At 44.0% G+C, this 18828-nt stretch overlaps 1 protein-coding gene across 9 annotated transcripts in view; it reads left to right on the top strand.

The window, feature by feature from the left end:
- dlgap1b (discs, large (Drosophila) homolog-associated protein 1b) overlaps window positions 1-18828 on the top strand; it is a 108715-nt gene that overhangs the window by 43841 nt on the left and 46046 nt on the right. For all 9 annotated transcript variants that reach the window (XM_065948619.1, XM_065948622.1, XM_065948624.1 and 6 more), the window contains exons 3-4: window positions 11849-13001; window positions 15156-15370. In XM_065948619.1, coding sequence (XP_065804691.1) covers window positions 11919-13001; window positions 15156-15370 — 1298 coding nt within the window. In that variant the 5' untranslated portion in view covers window positions 11849-11918. The remainder of the gene's footprint in view (window positions 1-11848; window positions 13002-15155; window positions 15371-18828) is intronic.

Below are 18828 nucleotides of genomic sequence, written 5' to 3'. Positions count from 1 at the left end.
CATAATGTTATAAAGAAGAGGCACAGACTGGCGCTAAGGGGTTGACTGTGTCTGTAAGCCAAGTTTTTTTTTTTTTACTCAAAGTGCAAACAAACATCATCGAGAAGCCTCCAACACTTCAAGCACTTCAGCTTCATTTTTTTAAATCCCTTTATTCCAGAATCAAAAAGTGTATTTCTAAAAACTCACAGTAGCTGCAGGTGAATGAGGAAGTGATGCTACATTTGAGCGGCATTCTGCGTTCCCCCCTTTCCCTCTGGCCTTGTTGTTTCCTTCTCTCAATGTTATTTATTATAGATGCTGCTGAACGTTGGCCGATGAACTTCTGCTGAAGGGAACCAGGCTCACTGATTTGACCTCAGCTGCAACACGGCCCCAGTCTTCAGGTTTCAATAGATGTTTGCTTAATCTGGGTTGACAGGACACATAGTTGAGTCCACATTGAGGACATGCTGGTTCCTTTAAGTTGGGAATTTTGGGAATCAAGTCTTGATGCGAGGTTTGTTGTGACACCTGCTCTCTGTGCAGGAAGCATGTTTTGGTAGAGTCTCAGTCTGAACAGCGTGCAGGGGGAGCTACTCCTCCTCGCCCCGTGCATGCATGGTGTTACATCAGTACTTGTGATTGCTTTCCTTATGTGTGTGTGTGTGTCACATTGCATACGCGTCCTCGAGCGCTCATGTGAGAAGACAGCGGGGTTTGACAACGCAGCCCCCTCCCATCATGCTCTGTTGGATGGTGACACATCCCTCATGTGACGCTCCACCCACAGTGAAGGATCGTCATGGATCATCCAGCTTTTTCTGATATTTTTACCTGCCATAGCCGGCCCATGACCTCTGACCTGAGCAGTTAAGCAGATAGCCTCGCATTAGTCTGAGAGAGACGGAGGTTATCTCTTCAGGAGGGCTTCAGGTGGTCCGTGTCCACCCCCCCCCCCCCCCCCCCCCCTCCCAGGACACAGCCAGCTTAATCGGCTCTTTGCAGTTATGTTGACTTTTTTTTTGTTCTGCATGAATTATTTCCTGAGCTGCAGTTAGTTATTTCATGACAACGTTTTTATGCAAATCACACTTTTATACCACTTTCTTGAGTACTGTTGTGAGCGATAAGTCACCTTCATGATTAAACATCGTCACTCTCGAGAGTCAGCGAGAGAAGAAGAGTCTGTTGAACTACTTTTTAAGAGGAGAGGGAAGATGTCAGCCGCACAATCAGAGTGAGTAGAGGGGGGTTACACCTGGGACGCCAGATGTCGTCGATGAGCCCTCACTACCACTCAATGCTCCTTTTTTACACAGTGAGCACCGCGGTCGGTCATTTTTAAGGAGCTTTTAAGAGGCAGACATCTTGGGCAAAACCAGGCAAGGAAAGGAAGAGAGCGAGGAGGATCCTAGCAGATAGTTCCCATCCTCCCTTCTGGAGGTTTTTATACAAATTTGGTGCTATAGAGTCTGAGGGTAAGAAGTCATTTATCCAAGTTCGATAAACATCCTTAATCCTACAACATGACCGATCTAAACCTCGATATGAGCTGGTTTTAATTATATAACAATAATAATAATTTTTATTTATAGAGCACTTTTCAAAAACAAGTTACAAAGTGCTTTACAAGGACAGCAAATGTGACAAATAAACAAGGCAAGATTAAGGAATGAAAATCACTTTTTTAAGATATAAAATCCCTTTTTTTTTTTTAAGAACTGTAAAATACATACAATTCTTTTAAAGGAATTTTAAAAAGTGAAAATAGTAACAATTTAAAATCAACAAAAATCAGGAAAGGCTCGCTGGACAAAGTGTGTCTTAAGAAAAGGACTTAAAAAAGATGACTGATTCTGTGTAAATGTGTAAACTCAGCTGCTCTGCGTGTCTGTGTTACTGACTGCCTGAAAGTTTTTTATGCTGCTTTACGTCTCTGGAGAGCCGGAGGCTAATTTCCACCTCTGGTCGACAACAAAGATTTTTTTTTTATTCTATTTTAATCGACTGGGAAATGAGTGCATAGGAACATCCCTGTAGTTATAAGGTTTAATTTAGAACATTTTGTCCAATATCAGACTGAAAAATAAAAGACACAGGTGTGTTTACTGTCTCAGCTTAAAGCCTGTAAACACAGAAGCGGTGTGCGCTTGAGGCACACGTGTAATTAACTAAGTCACATGAAATCACCTGACAGTCCTGACCCCTGTGGTAGCACGTCTGATGCTAATGCTATCTGATGGTGTGCACTGCGCTTATTATACAATCAAACAACATGCACACAGCCGCTCTGCATGCACAGAATCCTGAGGGAATCACTCACTGAAAGTCTGTTTCTTCAGTGAGTCTGCAAAGGATTAAAGAACAGTTATCGGGGTGGGGGGGGGGGGGGGGGGGGGGGGGGGGGTTGCGGGGGAGGAAGCTGAATTTACACAGTTTGTTTGGTGAAGTTAAATTGCGCATGCTCAGTTATTTTGTGCAACTGCACGGTATGAAACAGCAGCTTCAATGAAGAAGCAGCAGAACTGTTATTATCAGCTGTGAACACACGAGAGAAGGAGCCTGGAGGCAGAAAGCGATGCGAGCTTCACTCTGACATCAGCAGCAGTTTCTCATGTGGGTCATGGCCGCCGCCGCCGCCGCCGCTAATGAATGGAGCTGCTGCAGCGTGTTGTGTAGAACAACGAGGATGCACACACATAGGCCGATTATACCTGGCTTGATGTAGTCATCGCTGTCACAGCAATATGCCGCCTCCACGTAGTTCAGGGGTTAACTGGCTCAGATTTCACAGCTCTGAGGAGAGAATACAAACACGAGGTTTATTATTATTCTGGGGATTTACTTTCAGATGCTTTTTTACCTTTTGAGTCTGTGTTGGCAGTCGCTGCTTTTTCAAACGCTGTGGGTGTCCCAGTTTGAGAGGAGTCGACGCCCCTCACTTTCTCACTACATCATGATTAAATGATGTTTTGTTAGTGCAGCCGCTAAACCGTAAACCAAATCTACTCGGTGTTTACTCTCACTCCTCGTTCATGTGCACACACAAAACCAGTTTGTTAATGAGGCACTGACACGTCTCCAGAGCAGCAGGCTGTCACCACCAAAGATCCAGAGGGACCCCCATGAGAGCTCAGGAGCGCCCAGGAAAAGATGTGGACTAAGATTTAGTTTAAGTCTAAGGACATTTAGTTTTTACAAAGAGCAAGAAGCTCAAAGTGTGTACACACTCCCGACTGAAGACTTCTTCTGTGGATTATTCTTCAGCACATCTCGCAGGCTTTCTCTGATGTGGGTTCCTGACTATGTTCAGTAACGATCTCCGATTTATTTCCCCCCTCATAGAAACAGTACAGTTTAGTTTTTTTTATTATATAATATTATTATATTTATTATATAATTTGTTATTTAATATAAAATATTTAATTATTTTATTTTGTTTTTTTGTTTTTTTATTATATTATTTTTTTATTATATAATTATATATATAATATTATTATATAATTTATTATTCAATATAGAATATATATATATATATATATATATTTTTTTTTTTAGTTTTGAGACATACAGATATATGTTCGACGGGTTCTTCAGTAAAAAAAAGAGTAGTTGTACATGCAATTTTAAATGAAAGTAAGCAGGTTTGGAGGTATGGGGAAACCCTGGAGCTGAATAAAGTATCAAAGTCTTCCAGTGAAATCATTCTCACGCCTCACACGGTTCAGACCTCTTTCAAGTGAAGCTCTGAATTTAGCCGAGAGATCACACGCCTGCCTTTTATTACAAAGAACTGTAATAACATCTTAAATGTGAACAGCGTCCTTTTTGAGCAGATGGAAGCTGTTCAGCCATACAATAAGGATCTCAGCAGAGTCCTGGCCTTTCAAATCGTAGTCACAGTGTCACCGCTTCTCAGTTCATCCGTCGTCCTTTAAAGATCAAGAGTTTGAACAAGTCGATTCGTCTTTATGAGAGATGACAGAAGCATTCTCAGGACAGCGACCTCATATCATCGTATAGACACAACTCTGTCCGACATGTCTTTATGTGACGAGCAGTCTGAATCCATTATGTGATAACCACTTTATATTTCTGTTATTTTTTGAATTATGCACGTTAAGTTGTGTTTTTTATCTCTCAAATTAAAAATGAAACAAAATCTAATTAAAGATAAATAAGCATACAAGATACAACACTTGACATTATTGTACTTTCAGAAAGCCTTTTCTCCAGCTGTACATAGAAGTGCACTTTGAAAACCTCCAAACAAAACCTCTCAATGCCATGCTCCGTTGCCTCCATTGCTGCATTTTTTTGACCCAAAAAAAATCTGCACACTTTTCTGCGTTGCTCTGCAAACAAGAGCCTCAGTGACTCATGCAATTCTCCCCAAGACAAACAACGGCGCACTTTTCCACAGACTTAATGCCTTTTGTTAATTTGTTTACCTAGATCAAATAGACCTCATCGCTGGAGGAATTTGTCTCCAGAATGTGCTTGGCGGGTCCCGAGCTATAACTCAAACACAGTCACTCCATTTGTCAGAGAGAGGCCTGACAGTCAGCCTAATTAGTTTGGTTGTGACAAAGGAGCTGTCTGCTGGAAACCGGGAGCATCAATCCATCCATGAAGGCATGTGTTTTCATAATGGGAGCCAAACATGCCTATTAGGGCGTCGGATAAAAACTGCATTAGCGACTAAATCTAATGATCTGTTGGCTTTAAGGACGGGCTGTGAGCGTGATTTTATTCATCAGGTTCCTTTATGTGTCTCCGGCTGTTATTTAAAGGAGCAGTATGTAACTCTGACACCTAGTGTTCAAAATGGGTACAAGAGTTGATGCTCACACAGGTCACCATGTGGTGGACTCTGAAGCTTCAGTGTTTATCCAGCTCTGCATGGGTCTGTAAACCTTTCTGTGTTCTAACCTCTCTCCATTTTTCAAAAGCATCTCCAATATTGATCCTAGTTTGAGCACGTTTCTGCTCGTGGAGCTTATTAGAAACATGCAGAGGCTTTTTAGGTCGGGTACAATCACTTCTATCTGAACCACTTCTCTTGACCGCTTCCATCGCTGCAACACCTGTTGACCTGATAACTGCTCTCATATCTGACAAACTGAGGGGCGTCCAAAACGGCCGTGAGGGGGTCGCCTTAAAAGCTCCTACCTTCTCTGGTCCAAACAAATCCAGAGCATTCAGGAGCAGAATCTAAAGTTAGAAGGAGGACATACTGGCTGCTGCATTGTTGTCAGAGAAGCCAGCACTTCAACATAGCATGTTTCCTTAATGATCAGATAGTAAGATACCTTTATCATCTAAATTAAGATGGAAACATGTCGCCTCAGCTGTCACTCACTGATGCAGTAAAGACGTTCAGCCCGGCTTCTTATCGTCCTTGTTATGAAAAACAAATAAAAACGGGAAATTGATGGAAAGAAGACGCTGTCAGCATTTCGTCTTCTTTAATAGAGGAGCATGTTGACTCTATATCACAGACGGGACGTTTACTATGTCTCATATTGCTTTTTCAGACATTATGGAGTACACCATAAAAACCCAAAGCGATGATTTGATGTTTTTCTGTAAAATGTTGCAACCAGACAGGACAGTCGGGAGAGAGCGTCATCTATCATTTAAGAGTCATTTGAACAGTCAGGCATTAAAGTTAGTGCTCCTCAGCAGCTCTCCTGACATCCCTAAAAGCCGCTTTTACATAATCCGGATACACACCAAAAAAAATGTACCCGTTCCCTCGGTGGCTTTTTGGCCCCCGGCTGTCTTTAAAATGTTCTGTGACAACATTCTCAGGGGGATTTGTTTTTTTTAAAGGTAATCTTCTCACATTCACACGGAGAACATCAACTCTGTGTGTGTGTGTGTGTGTGTGTGTGTGTGTGTGTGTGAGTGGGTGTGTGTGTGAGTGTGTGTGTGTGTGTGTGTGTGTGTCTGTGTGTCTGTGTGTGTGTGAGTCTGACTGTCTGTCTGTCTGTCTGTCTGTGTGTGTGTGTGTGAGTGTGTGTGTGTGTGTGTGTGTGTGTGTGTGTGTGTGTGTGTGTGTGTGTGTGTGTGTGTGTGTGTGTCTGTCTGTGTCTGTCTGTGTGTGTGTGTGTGTCTGTGTGTGTCTGTCTGTGTGTGTCTGTGTGTGTGTGTGTGTGTGTGTGTGTGTGTGTGTGTGTGTGTGTGTGTCTGTCTGTGTGTGTGTGTGTGTGTGTGAGTGTGTGTGTGTGTGTGTGTGTGTGTGAGTCTGACTGTCTGTCTGTGTGTGTGTGTGTGTGTCTGTCTGTGTGTGTGTGTGTGTGTGTGTGAGTGTGTGTGTGTGTGTGAGTCTGTCTGTCTGTCTGTCTGTCTGTGTGTGTGAGTGTGTGTGTGTGTGAGTCTGTCTGTCTGTCTGTCTGTCTGTCTGTCTGTCTGTGTGTGTGTGTGTGTGTGTGTGTGTGTGTGTGTGTGTGTGTGTGTGTGTGTGTGTGTGTGTGTGTGTGTGTGTGTGTGTGCGTGTGTGTGTGTGTTTCATATATTCAGGTTTGTAATGAAGGTGTCTTGTTGGTGTGTGTGTGAGTATATTCATAATAACTGAACGTGTGTCTGCAGAGACGCTGATCATCCGTTTTTTAATCTCTAATTATTTTAGAAACCTTTTTTTATTTTCCGCTGTGTTTCCTCTTCTGCTCGGAAAAGCTTCGTGCTAATCTTGTTTATGCTCAATTACCTTTTTGCTCCTCACATTTGAAGGGTCAGTGCATCCAAATGAGTTCAGATAAAAATAATGTGTTTGATATTTCTTCATGCAGATAATTTTCAGTCAACTTTTACGAGGTGTCGAGGTATCCAACGCTGATCTGCTGTGACCTCATTTTTAAAGATTCCTGCAGAGAAATCTGACGAGTGACTGTAATATGAAACACTGCATCATTTCAATAACAGTATTTTTTTTACCAAAAATGAAGCCAAGTTAGGCTGAGACAGGATTTCCAGCTTGGAGTACACACCTTTGTTTCCCTGTCGCTTACAGGTACAGTGCAGTACCGGTAATCACCACCAGGGTATAGACCCTCTTCTGTTCTCTGTGTGTGTTGGAGGAAAGCTACAACGGAGGATTAGGGCCATGTTAAAAAAATATTTTTTTTTTAAATTTACGAGAATAAAGTCGTAAATTTACGAGAATAAAATCATAAATTTACGAGATTAAAGTCTTAAATTTACAAGTTTAATCTCGTAAATTAACGAGTTTGAGACCAGCCTGCGCAAAAATTTTGAAACTCTTAAAGTCTTTAAAGAATAAAAGAATAAAGTCGTTATTTTAGTCAGAAGAGCAGCAGCATCCTGTTCTCAAATGACAAACATGGAGCATCTTGTCCTAAAGGTTTCACTAATAAAGAAATAGGCTACTTCCTTGTGTAGTCAGTAAAAACAGTTGGCAAAAACAGACTGGCTCTGCACGAGACACTTTAACAAGGCAGACAGATAACAGACACAAATAGATGTGTTGGGGCTTTACTTATACAGATATGAAACTACACATGTTTTTGGCACATCATCATCTTCACATTGTCATAAAATATCAGGAACCTGAAAAGATACTGCAAGAAACTGAAGAAAGAAGCACACCGACTGCAGAGGAAAATACGTTGAGTTCTACTTTCATAATTTTTGCGCAGGCTGGTCTCGAACTTGTACATTTACGAGTTTAATCTCATAAATGTACAACTTTAATCTCGTAAATTTACAACTTTATTCTCCTAAATTTACGACTTTAATCTTGAAATAAAATAAAAAACATTTTTTAACATATTTAATCCTCCTTCATAGAAAGCACACCTTTATGGATGCAAAATATCTACACCCTCGTGTTGCAGCCCTTAGCCTGGACTGCGAGTGTTTGCAGGATCAAAGTAATAAAAAGCTTCCTAAAGTGCTGCACCGTTTCTCCTGGTTCCTCCACACAAACACACACAGTCACATAAGGTGATTGAATACCTGGTAATGTTTGCAACCTTTTGAGAAATCATTGCTCGGTTTGAGAGAGACCCTTTTATTAGCTGTGTGGCCTTAAGACGATCTGTGAGCCCTGAGCTTCCTCAGTAGCGTTTGATGTTGATTGAGGGAGATGAGAGGAACAGGAATCCATACAGCACAGCACCTCTCTTTATTTTGTGCCATGGATGAGAAGCTGCTGCAGTCTTCTCACGCTGAGACTTCTTGATTTCAACACTTCCTGCAGAGATGCTACTCTGTTAGTCGATGTTATTTTGCATCAATCTACCTGTTTTTTTTTTTTTCATTTGCTTTCGTTGAAGTCCAGAAAGTGAAGATTAGATCTGAACGCTGCGCCGCCTCGCGTCCAAGATTAGCTTCTGTGTTAGATAAGAGAAGGAAAATCTATTTTTTTGTATTTACCTCCTCTTGGCCCCCAAAAAGGCAGCGTGCTGTGCTGATGCAGTGCAGGTGCTAATGGTCATTAACATTCATAGCTTGACTTGTTTTATCTACTCTACTGCATTTTGTTTGCACACCTTGCTGCGCGGCACACAATCACTTTGAATAATGAGGTCTCCGAGGTGTTTGGAGCCCGATCACACAAAGTGAAAAGCACAGAGTTATTGTGCTGTATTTGCCTTTTTAAAACTTGTTTGATTTTCTGCTTTTTAAAATGATTTTATTTGCTGAATCAGTTCAAGAAAATTCTCCTTGTTGACCTTTGACCATTTGCTTAATTGCTTCCTCAAACCGCCATTGTTGAATTGACGCGTAACAGCACTCCTGTAAGGATCCAGATTTCTCTTACATGACAGTCCATACAGTGTTAACGGGGCTTTCAATACTCTGCAAGAAAGAGGATTTAGAGCGTTAAATGTGCCACTACTATCACTGTGAGTCGTCTTAATGTCCTGTGAGAGAACGGGCTGTTTGACGGGTTTAATCAAACGGTGTGTGGCTAAAGCTAACAGCTAATTAACGACACTAAGATAAATGCTAATGCTAATGCTAAGATAAAGTGACAGATTACAACCTGAGAAGTGTTGCTCCAGTATCTCTTCTGTTTTATAACCATTTTGCTGTGGAAGTATAGCATGTCCAGTTGTGGTGTGTGTGTGTGTGTGTGTGTGTGTGTGTGTGTGTGTGTGTGTCGAGGCTGACTTGACCAGACAGGTAGAGACACAACTGGGTCACTCAGCTGCGATTGACATACAGCATCGTACATAACCACAGGTCCCCTCGCGTCACTGCGAGTCGTACCTGATAGACGTGGCAGAACCAGCAGACCCTCTTCTCGTTCATGATAAACTGCACTTTACAAGCTAGCAACATCGAAATTCAGCACGGACATGCAGCCTGTCAGATACACTATGTGTTTATATGTCAGTGTGTGTGTGTGTGTGTGTGTTTTAGGTGTGTGGTTAGCAGGCAGAAAGCCAGCGTGACCCAACTTCAGCTTTTCAGCTTTAGTGCGGGGCTGCAGACAGCTGTGCCACACAAACACGCTGCTGTGGATCACCGCGAGGGCCTTTTTTTTTATTTAGGTCACATTCTGTGCTTCAGCGGCCAACAGAAGGGATCTCTGTCAGCGCCGATGAATACCTTTATAGTTGGACGCGGCCCACTTTTTCTAAGTGCCCTGCAAGAAAACGGACACAGTGTGTGGAATCTGTGTGGTGTGCAGCGCGGGCTTTGTGCGGGGCTCGCTCGGCTCGGCTCTTGTGAGCATATTGCAGACGGCTTGTGGGGGATTTTTTTTTTGCCGCTGTGTGCTTTTGTCATTTTCACTCCCAAACAATACAAAGTGATGTATTGGCCTCATTCTCCTGCAGAGTGATTGGAGCCTCTGGTTTAGTACAGAAAGGAGATACATGAATAATTTCCCCCAATTTTTCATTTACTCCGGCGGCCAGTTTACGGCTGTGTCACAGACAATAATAAATCTGACTCGCTCGATATTCCTGCACATAAATATATAGTCCCCCACACACCCTGTGCCCTACGCAGTGTCCTCTAGATATGTAAAGAAGTGACATAATATATCGTTGCACTGCTCTGTCTCCCTCATGGTCTTTTGTTATGTTTCCCACAGTTGCCTTTTGCTAGTGCAAAATATAAATCGAGGTAATGAATTCCCGGCGCAGGCTTCGGCCACAGTGCTGTCACATGGGCTGCACCGGGGTGTTTTTTGGGCTCCTATTATTATTGTCTTGTTAGCCTCAACTCAAGTCCATAGGAAATGTTGTGGGTTCAGCAAGCTATAGCCAGCCCCAGATGGGTATGGAAGGCAGTTTAAGGGGCACTGATGGATGCCATTGTTTTCATGTCACCGTGTAAGGGAAAGGTCGTTTATTGCCACTTGTGCTCGACCGGGCCCGGGGAGCTGTCAGCTGGGTTTTACCGGCCAATTAGTTTAGCCTGTAGATAAGAAGTGGAGGTATACAGGGAGGGGGAAGGGAGCAGGCTGTGATCATTTGATATTTCTATGTGGTGGTGCTGAAATAAAATAGGGGGGGGGGGGGCATTTGTGTACACTGAGCACATGCACTGAAACGCAAAAATAAATAAGCTTTACCGTTCTGTTCAATCAATCAATCTTTATTTCCATAGCACATTTAAAACAACCTAGATTGACCAAAGTGCTCTACAAAAACACAACAAATAAAATAACATATAGAATGAAACACAATGAATAGGAGCATGAATAAATAAATAAATAAATGTCAAGCTCAAATTGTATTAAAAGCCAGAGCAAAGAGCAAAGATTTGATGTTTTCGATGGACTGAGTTCTTCTACAATTCTACAATTCACTCAGCAGACACTTTTATCCAAACCGACGTACATCAGAGAGTAAGAACAACACAAGCAAGGATCTAGAAAAAAGGGAACAATGTGAGTAAGAGCAAACGATCAGCTTTGAGTCTGATTGGACACACAGGTGCTGACAGGAAGTGACCAGAGGCAAAGCACAACATTGAGGGCAGTTCTTGAGAGCTCTAATCAGTATAGAAACCATCTTATAAGTCGTCATTATCAAACAAAAACCATCGTCATTACCATCATCATCAATAATATGGAGACCATCATCATTAAGTTAGTAGGTATTCATGAAAGAGCTGGGTCTTTAGCTTTTTCTTAAAGGTGCAGAGGGACTCTGCAGATCACATGGAGTTTGGAAGTTCATTCCACCACCGGGGGGCGACAGAGGAGAAGAGTCTAGTCAGAGACTTAGGACCCTGTTGTGAAGGTTGGATCAGACGCCTTTCATTGGCAGAGCGTAGAGGGGGAGGGAGTGTTCTTATATTAACAGGTAGACTGTTCCACTGTTACATCATCTGTTCAATCAAATCACCGACTAAAAGGTCTCTGCAGAGGATTTCTGTGCATTACTAACTCCAATCTCTCATCATATTATTTGTTGAGTAAGGCTTCATTTCTAAAAAAAAGTGCCCTTGAACAAACATAGAAAAAACACTCGAGCTGGAAATAGACTTGAACTCTTCGTGGTACATCTTCCTCGTTTGTTTCTCTATAAACGGACACTTTGTTTGTCTGAGAGAGAACAGAGAAGCGAGAGGGAGAGGAAGCTTGAGGACAGATTTCGGATGTCAGGGACCAGATGCCAACTGGATGCTATATTTAGAGATCCTTCTTCTGAAGTTTCTTTGAAGGACAAAAATAAAGAATAGGTCCAAGCCCTGTCAACAAGTTTTTTTCCGCATCTCTTCGAAGGAGTGCCAAGAAGCATCTTCTTCAAAATGAAAGCAGGAGCCGACCACAACAATGTTCTTTGAGTGTATGCAAATGTGAGATATTTATAATTCTCCTCTCTCTCTTTTTGTTTGTTTGTCTCTTCTTCCTCATTGCTGTGTGTTTTCTTTGAAGAGCTAGTTTTTGCGGCCTGTGTGGACTTCCTTGCGGCAACAGTTTGGATGTGCACATCGACCCGGCCGCCATGACGATGAAAGGCCTGTCCGGCAGCCGCAGTCACCACGCGGTGACCTGCGACCCCTCCTATGACTCCATGACCTTGGGGCACCCTGATCGCCGGTCCTACTTCCTCAACCCGGGCGATGCTCATCCCGGCGACCACCCGTGCTACACCCAGCGCCCCAACTCCTTCCAGTCCGAGTGCAGCGCCTACCCCGACCTGGCCAGCTGCACCTTTCCCCGTAGACATTACGGCTCTCACCACGAGCTGAAAGACGAGTGCAGCGCTCTGGTGCCTTACACGGGGGGCGGTAAGGGGGCGGGCGGTGGAGGTGGGGGTGGAAACAACAACAACCGCATCCCCTCTAACCTGCTGGAGCAGTTTGAACTCCAGGCTCCGGTGCGGCGGGAAGGCTACCACACGCTGCAGTACAAGCGCACCGCGGTCGAACACCAACGCAGCGACAGCCCGGGTCGAATCCGCCATCTTGTCCACTCCGTCCAGAAGCTTTTCACCAAGTCGCACTCCCTAGAGGGGCCCTCAGGGTCCGCGGGGGGAGGCGGCAGCGGGAGGATGAACGGCAGCAAATCCAGTCCGGACGACCCGCCGTCCTCCTCCGGCACCCTGAAGCACAGCAAGCGCAGCAAGAGCAAAGACCGCTCCAGGTCGGAGCCCAAGATGCGATCGGCCATCTCGGGCTACTGGAGCTCCGACGACACGCTGGACCGCGAGGTGTGCCTCTATCACCACCACCACCACGGGGGCAGCAGCGGAGGCCTGCCCACCGGCGTCATGACGATGGGGCGCCACCCGGAAAAATCCCAGTCGCAGTACTTCATGGAGTCCTACAACACCATCAGCGCCCACTCTCTGAAGACGTCGCGGAGCAACAATGACGTGAAGTGCTCGACGTGCTCGGGGAGCGGTGGAGGGGGCGGGGCCATGCCGCTGGTGGGCCCACTGGACGCCCAGATGCAGCTGAAGAAGAGCTCGTGGTCGTCGACTCTGACGGTGAGCAGAGCACGAGAGGTCTACCAGAAGGCCTCAGTCAACCTAGATAAAGCTCTAGTGAAAGCCGAGCAGGGACGCACCTGCCACTTCCTTCAGGTAGGACCGTTGCTACAGCTCCGCCCTCTCCAGTGTCGTGCTTCATGCAAACCAAGCGATGCACGCCTCCACCTCCATGCTTTCTGTATGTCAGCATGCATCAGTGTTGCTGTGTGTGTGTGTGTGTGTGCGCGCTGCATCCACTCAATCCCCTTGTTTACTCGACGTTTCTCTCCCTCGCATCATCACGCAGCAGATTTCAAAATCATCACTTCCTGTTGTTCTGACTTTGTTTCCATATGCATGTGAAAAAAATCCATCTGTAAGCATGTCAATAAATGTGTTCAGTGTCAGATAGCATGCTTAGCTTTCACTTTTTACTTAAAAAGAAAAGCATGCCTAACGTGTTGTGTGTTCATGTATCCTGTGACAGAATGTGTTTCCTACAAGAGGAAGAGCACAGCATAAGGAGACCAGAAATGCCCAACTTTTCTATTAGCAGGGCGTAGATGTTATTTCAGAATCAGAATCAGAATCAGATTTATTGGCCAGGTATGCTTACACACACACAAGGAATTTAACTTGGGTGAACTGTGCTCTCTTATGTACAGGTACAACATTAAACATCAACAATAAACATAATAAGAAAAGACAAAATATGAAACAGTGCAGTGGTGAATAGTGCAAAAGATGCTGAAGTAACATGGTAAGTAAAATGCAGTTATGTGACATATTAGATGTCATATTGACACATGGAACAGAGGTAGTGCAGCTGCTGAGGATGTCTCGCTGCTGGTCGTAGCGGTGAGTGATGATATGTTTGAGTGTGTGTAGCTTATTAACGGAGCGTGAGTATGGTGCTATGATGAGATCGGAGAGCCAGCGTTCATTCAAAAGGACACAATGCAGACATGCAAACTCAGCTTATACTGCTCCTTTTTATGGAAATGCTAAATTTCAGATTGCATACATTTCCTTATATAACGGAGTGAGCTGTAAGTACGAGCCTGAGGAAAGAAAATGGGGGACAAGTTTGTGAGAATAGAAGAAATTGTGTGTATTTGTGTTGTGAGAAAAGGACCTAAAGATGGAAAATAAGGGCAAAAGAGGAGAGGCGGGGAAGGAAGACAGCAAAGAAGGGAAGGAGCACAAAAGACAGAGAGAGAAAAGTTCTAGTGTGGCCGCTCGGAAAAAAACAGAGCGAGCAGATCAAGGAAAGATTTTGTCGCTGCAGCGCGGCAACATTTCTCCCAGGGTGTTGGAGCCATCGTTTTCTCTTTCCTTTAAAAGGAGAGACAGAAGGGAAAAACTGGCTTTCAAGGAGAGACAGCAGCCTGACAAGGATTTTAGAATCCTTTCAACAGAAAGATGCTTTTTCTTTTTGCTTCTCCTGCAGGTTTTTATGAATCCTGATATCTGCTGTTAAACGTGTTCATGCGTACAGTGAAGGAAGTGACTGCTTAACCTTTTCACTGGGTTAGAACATTTTAAATACACTGCTCTTTCCTGTTGTAGTTAATCGGGTCAAAAGGCAGGACTTCATTCATTCCTTTATGGTTTTTTTTCTCTATTATTACGAGTCCTTTTGACATCACCCCAGAGCGCTCTCTCTCCCCGTATGTTCACACAGTGTGGTCGCTGCCCTGACATCAGACAGCTTGGTTTCCTAGTTACGCCGCCGTCTGTTGAATGATTCTGCTGCCCTTTTTTTTTCTCTCTCTCTCTCTCCCTGCTCTGTATCTCATTTCTTTCACTTTCAGAGCTGGTGCCCTAACAGCCTCTCACATCGGGGACTGCGGTGGTTGTTCTGCACAAAACCCCCCTTTGTTTCCCCTCTCTCTCTCTCTCTCTCTCTCTCTCTTTGACTCTCTCTCTCTTTGGCAGATAGCTTTACCTCTTTTTTTATTTTTTACCTTCATTAGTGTGTGTGAAAAGTCAGGAGAGCAGAGCAGACAGGCGAGGCTACTGCGAGGTTTTTTGTCAAAACCATTAATTCCCCCCCCCTCCGCGTTTGATATACCGCATGTAACAAGAGAGGAACAGGAAGGCCTCAGGCGCTCGCATGCTGATGGTATGATCAGGGCCGTGTAACCAACGTGTCATACAGGCGTTTATATATCTCACCTGGGTGGAACATTTTGCCGCCTGCAGGACGACCTGTGTCTGCTCCTCCTCTTTTTACCTCATCTCACCACCTCGTCTCTCTCCTCCCAGGTGCCCCAGGACGACTGGAGCGGTTTTTCTCCATTGGGAAAAGATGACGAGATCCCGTGCCGGCGGATGCGCAGCGGCAGCTACATCAAAGCCATGGCAGAGGACGACAGCGGCGACTCGGACTGCAGCCCCAAACCCTCGCCGAAGGTGCAGGCCCGAAGAGCCAGCTACCTGAAGGCCACACAGCCGTCGCTCACAGAGATGACCACGCTCAAGTGAGTGCACCCTGAACACACCGATGACGTGTGTGTGTGTTTGTGTGTGTGTGTGTGTGTGTGTGAGATAGTGTATGCAGTGTGAGTACAGAGTGTGGAGAGCGTACATGCGTCTGAACGTCATGTTCAAGCATTCACTCCGATTCAATGAAAGAGAAAAGCTGACAGACAGAATGTGATGAAGTCGCTGTGACTGGAGCGTCTGCCCGGCAGCAGTGTGTGTGTGTGTGTGTGTGTGTGTGTGTGTGTGTGTGTGTGTGTGTGTGTGTGTGTGTGTGTGTGTGTGTGTGTGTGTGTGTGTGTGTGTGTGTGTGTGTGTGTGAGAGAGTCCCCGGACTCTCAGCGGTCACATGACCTTGTCTGTGTTACATGTTTACACCACAGCTCCACAGCCACACACATTAAACAAACTGATCCTTAATATAAAAAAAAAAAACACGATGCCTGTCCCTGCACTGAAAGTCTTGATGCAATGCATTGTGGGCCGGCAACATATTCTGCATATTTTCTCTCTTTCTCCCCAAAGCGATGCTTTGTTTTGAAAGATCTCAGATTATAAAAGCTGAGGGCCGTCATCTAAAGATTTTGTCTCGTTGCATCAGGCGATCCTCTAGTCAGCAGCATCTTTTTTTTTCACAGCTTGGGCTCATGCATTATTCAGCAGGACGGTTTCTGACACAGCAACATATCAAGCCTGCAATGAAGTCTTCACAACTTTAACTGGGAAACGAGTTAAAGACTGGAGATCAAACATGAAGCACAGTGTGCAGCACTCAAAGACCTCATGTCTCTTTTTGAGATGTGTTAATCAGGATAGCGTAAAGTTAGGATTCATACAATCAGGGCCGTTAGTTTAAGCTTAAAGGGATACTTGTTGAAACATGACTCTGTATTCACATTGGGTCATATATGTAGCAGAAATGTGAAATACATTTTGAAGTTGGTTCATGTGGATGAAAGACACCAAATCCCAGAATTCACAGCACCGCAGGCCACGCCCACTAAGGTCAGGTTTTCAGACATATTTACTTCAACACCTGCGGCCGTTTCCTCAACTGATTCGCCATTATCAGCTTTCTCCACAGAGCCTGTTAGCATAGCAATATGGCGAACGTTAAGTTTCGATTCTGGGAGTGAGTTCCCACCCACTGATCTGTGATTGGTCTGTATCTGTATCACTGACGATCTTATTGGCTCGTTTTAGAATCGCCTGTTCAGACCATAGACTGTAAATATTAGACACAGTCTGCAGGGATGTGTGAGGTCCACCTTCCATCATTCAGATTCAGACTTCAGTCTTATCAAATTTGATACAAACAAATCAGAATCAGAATCAGAATCAGAATCAGAATCAGAATCAGAATCAGAATCAGAATCAGAATCAGAATCAGAATCTGGGTTTATTGCCAAGTACATTTACACATAAAGGAATTTGACTTGGTGTATTGGTGCTAAACAATTAACAAGGAAATAAAGCAGAACTAGCAACAACTTAAATAATACAGAATAAGAAGATATTACAATATATAAAATATGATTTAAAAATATAAAATATAAAATATAAAATATAAAATATAAATATAAAATATAAAATATAAAATATAAATATAAAATATAAAATATAAAATATAAAATATAAATATAAAATATAAAATATAAAATTAAAATTAAAATTAAAATTAAAAATTAAAAACACAGAATGTCAAAAGGTGTAATGTAGGAGTTGTGCAGTGGACAAATGAAACGACTTCTAGAAATGTCCTCTCATTAGAAAAATAACCACATATGTCGTCCCAACATTTTCAAAAACCTGCTCACAACCAAACTGGCTTCATTTAATATGATAATATTTCCCATCACACTGCGGGGAGACAGCGTGAAAGACTTCTGACAGTCTGCTGCTGCAGCATGCTCTGCTGTGACTGATTAGCTGTGTAATACACAGAGATGAGAGGAACATTCTTATCAGCTGCACAAACACAAAGCGCACAAACACACACCCCGCTTATGTAAGTGCAAAGTGGCACAGCTCGGGGGGCCCTGCTAATGATTTGTCCTGGGGAACGCCATCATCGCCTGATGGAACCCGGTGGAACCAAACCAAGCAGCAGCTCTGCACTTTGGAGACAGAGAGTGAAGGCAGGGCAGCTGACATCTTGTTTTCTAACTGTGGCACATGTCTGCGTCACATGTGCAGTGATCAAATAATCAGCTTTTGTTCTTCCGTATGTTTCAGGGCTCATTCTGTGTTCTTCATAAGTGAGGAATTGCTTCTGAGAAGTTGTGGGATTTGTTGTCTCTCACCCCGTGCTGCCCTCACTAACCTTATTAAAACACAGCACTCTGATGAAGCGTGTGTTTGAGTGGCTGGGATTATTCTTGGCTGACAAACAAGCTGCAGAAGAAATTGACATCCTTTCTAGTTGGGCTCAGTCACAAACCGGCACTCTCTCTCTTTTTCTCGCTGCAAGTTCATTTCTTCTGGCCTAGATTTTATTGTGTTTATTTTGTTGTGGCTCTGCGAGAACAGACGTCCTCAATAAGAGGTGGCAGTAATCACAACTCGGTCCTTTCCTCCAACCAGATGTCTCTGAAGGCTTCAGTTCAAACAGAGAAACAAAGAAGAGGGGGAGGAGGAGAATAATGAAACTGAAAGTTGAAGTTGGGGGGCGCTGGTGGTGCAGTGGTTAGTATGGAGGCTGTAGTCTTCCAAGCAGGCGGTCACAGGTTCAGATCTGACCTGTGGCTCCTTTCCTGCATGTCATTCTCCACTCCTCTCTCACCCATTTCTGACTCTATCCTCTGTCCTATCTCTCAAATGAAAAGCCCAAAAATAAATCTTTAAAAAATTAAAATTAAAAAAGTTGGACAGAAAAGTAGATCTCCATCGAGGAGGCAGGAGGAACGGTGTGACAGGGGAGACGAGGGGAGAGCAAACAAGGGGACAAATTGAGGTGATTGAGTTTAGGAAGAAGAAGAAGAACGAGACGAGGAAGAAAAAAACATCCAGGTCAACATGCAGCAGGAATCAAACCGCTTTAGTCAGTCCTGATTTCTGACTGAAATGTGTTCATTTATGTGGCTTGTTCCGTTCATGGTCACCCTGGGATTGAACTCCCCCCCCACCCCCGCTTTAGGTGGTCCTGATTACAGGCCGCTCTGCCACTAAAGACATCGTGGTGCTGCCTGTAATCAGGCCCACGGGGGAAATCCAGGGGATGTTGAATCGGGGACAATGTGATTGGTAGATTCTGAGTCTTCCCTGACTTGATTACATTGTTCATCATGTGCGGCCACAGACTCTGCGTAGCTGACTGAGATGATTCAGACTGCAGGAATCAGGTCACACATTCTTTTTTCTTGGGTTGAATAATGAACCTAATGATTACAGTAAACAACCTTTAAAGAGTATGGAGTAAAAACCTGACCGATGAATCAGCAAGCCGATAATGTCGGCC

The sequence above is a fragment of the Labrus bergylta genome, chromosome 20 (genome assembly GCF_963930695.1).
Source record: "Labrus bergylta chromosome 20, fLabBer1.1, whole genome shotgun sequence".
NCBI classification, from domain to species: domain Eukaryota; kingdom Metazoa; phylum Chordata; class Actinopteri; order Labriformes; family Labridae; genus Labrus; species Labrus bergylta.
The sequence above is the reverse complement of the archived record's forward strand: the minus strand, read 5'-3'. Positions and strand labels throughout refer to the sequence as shown.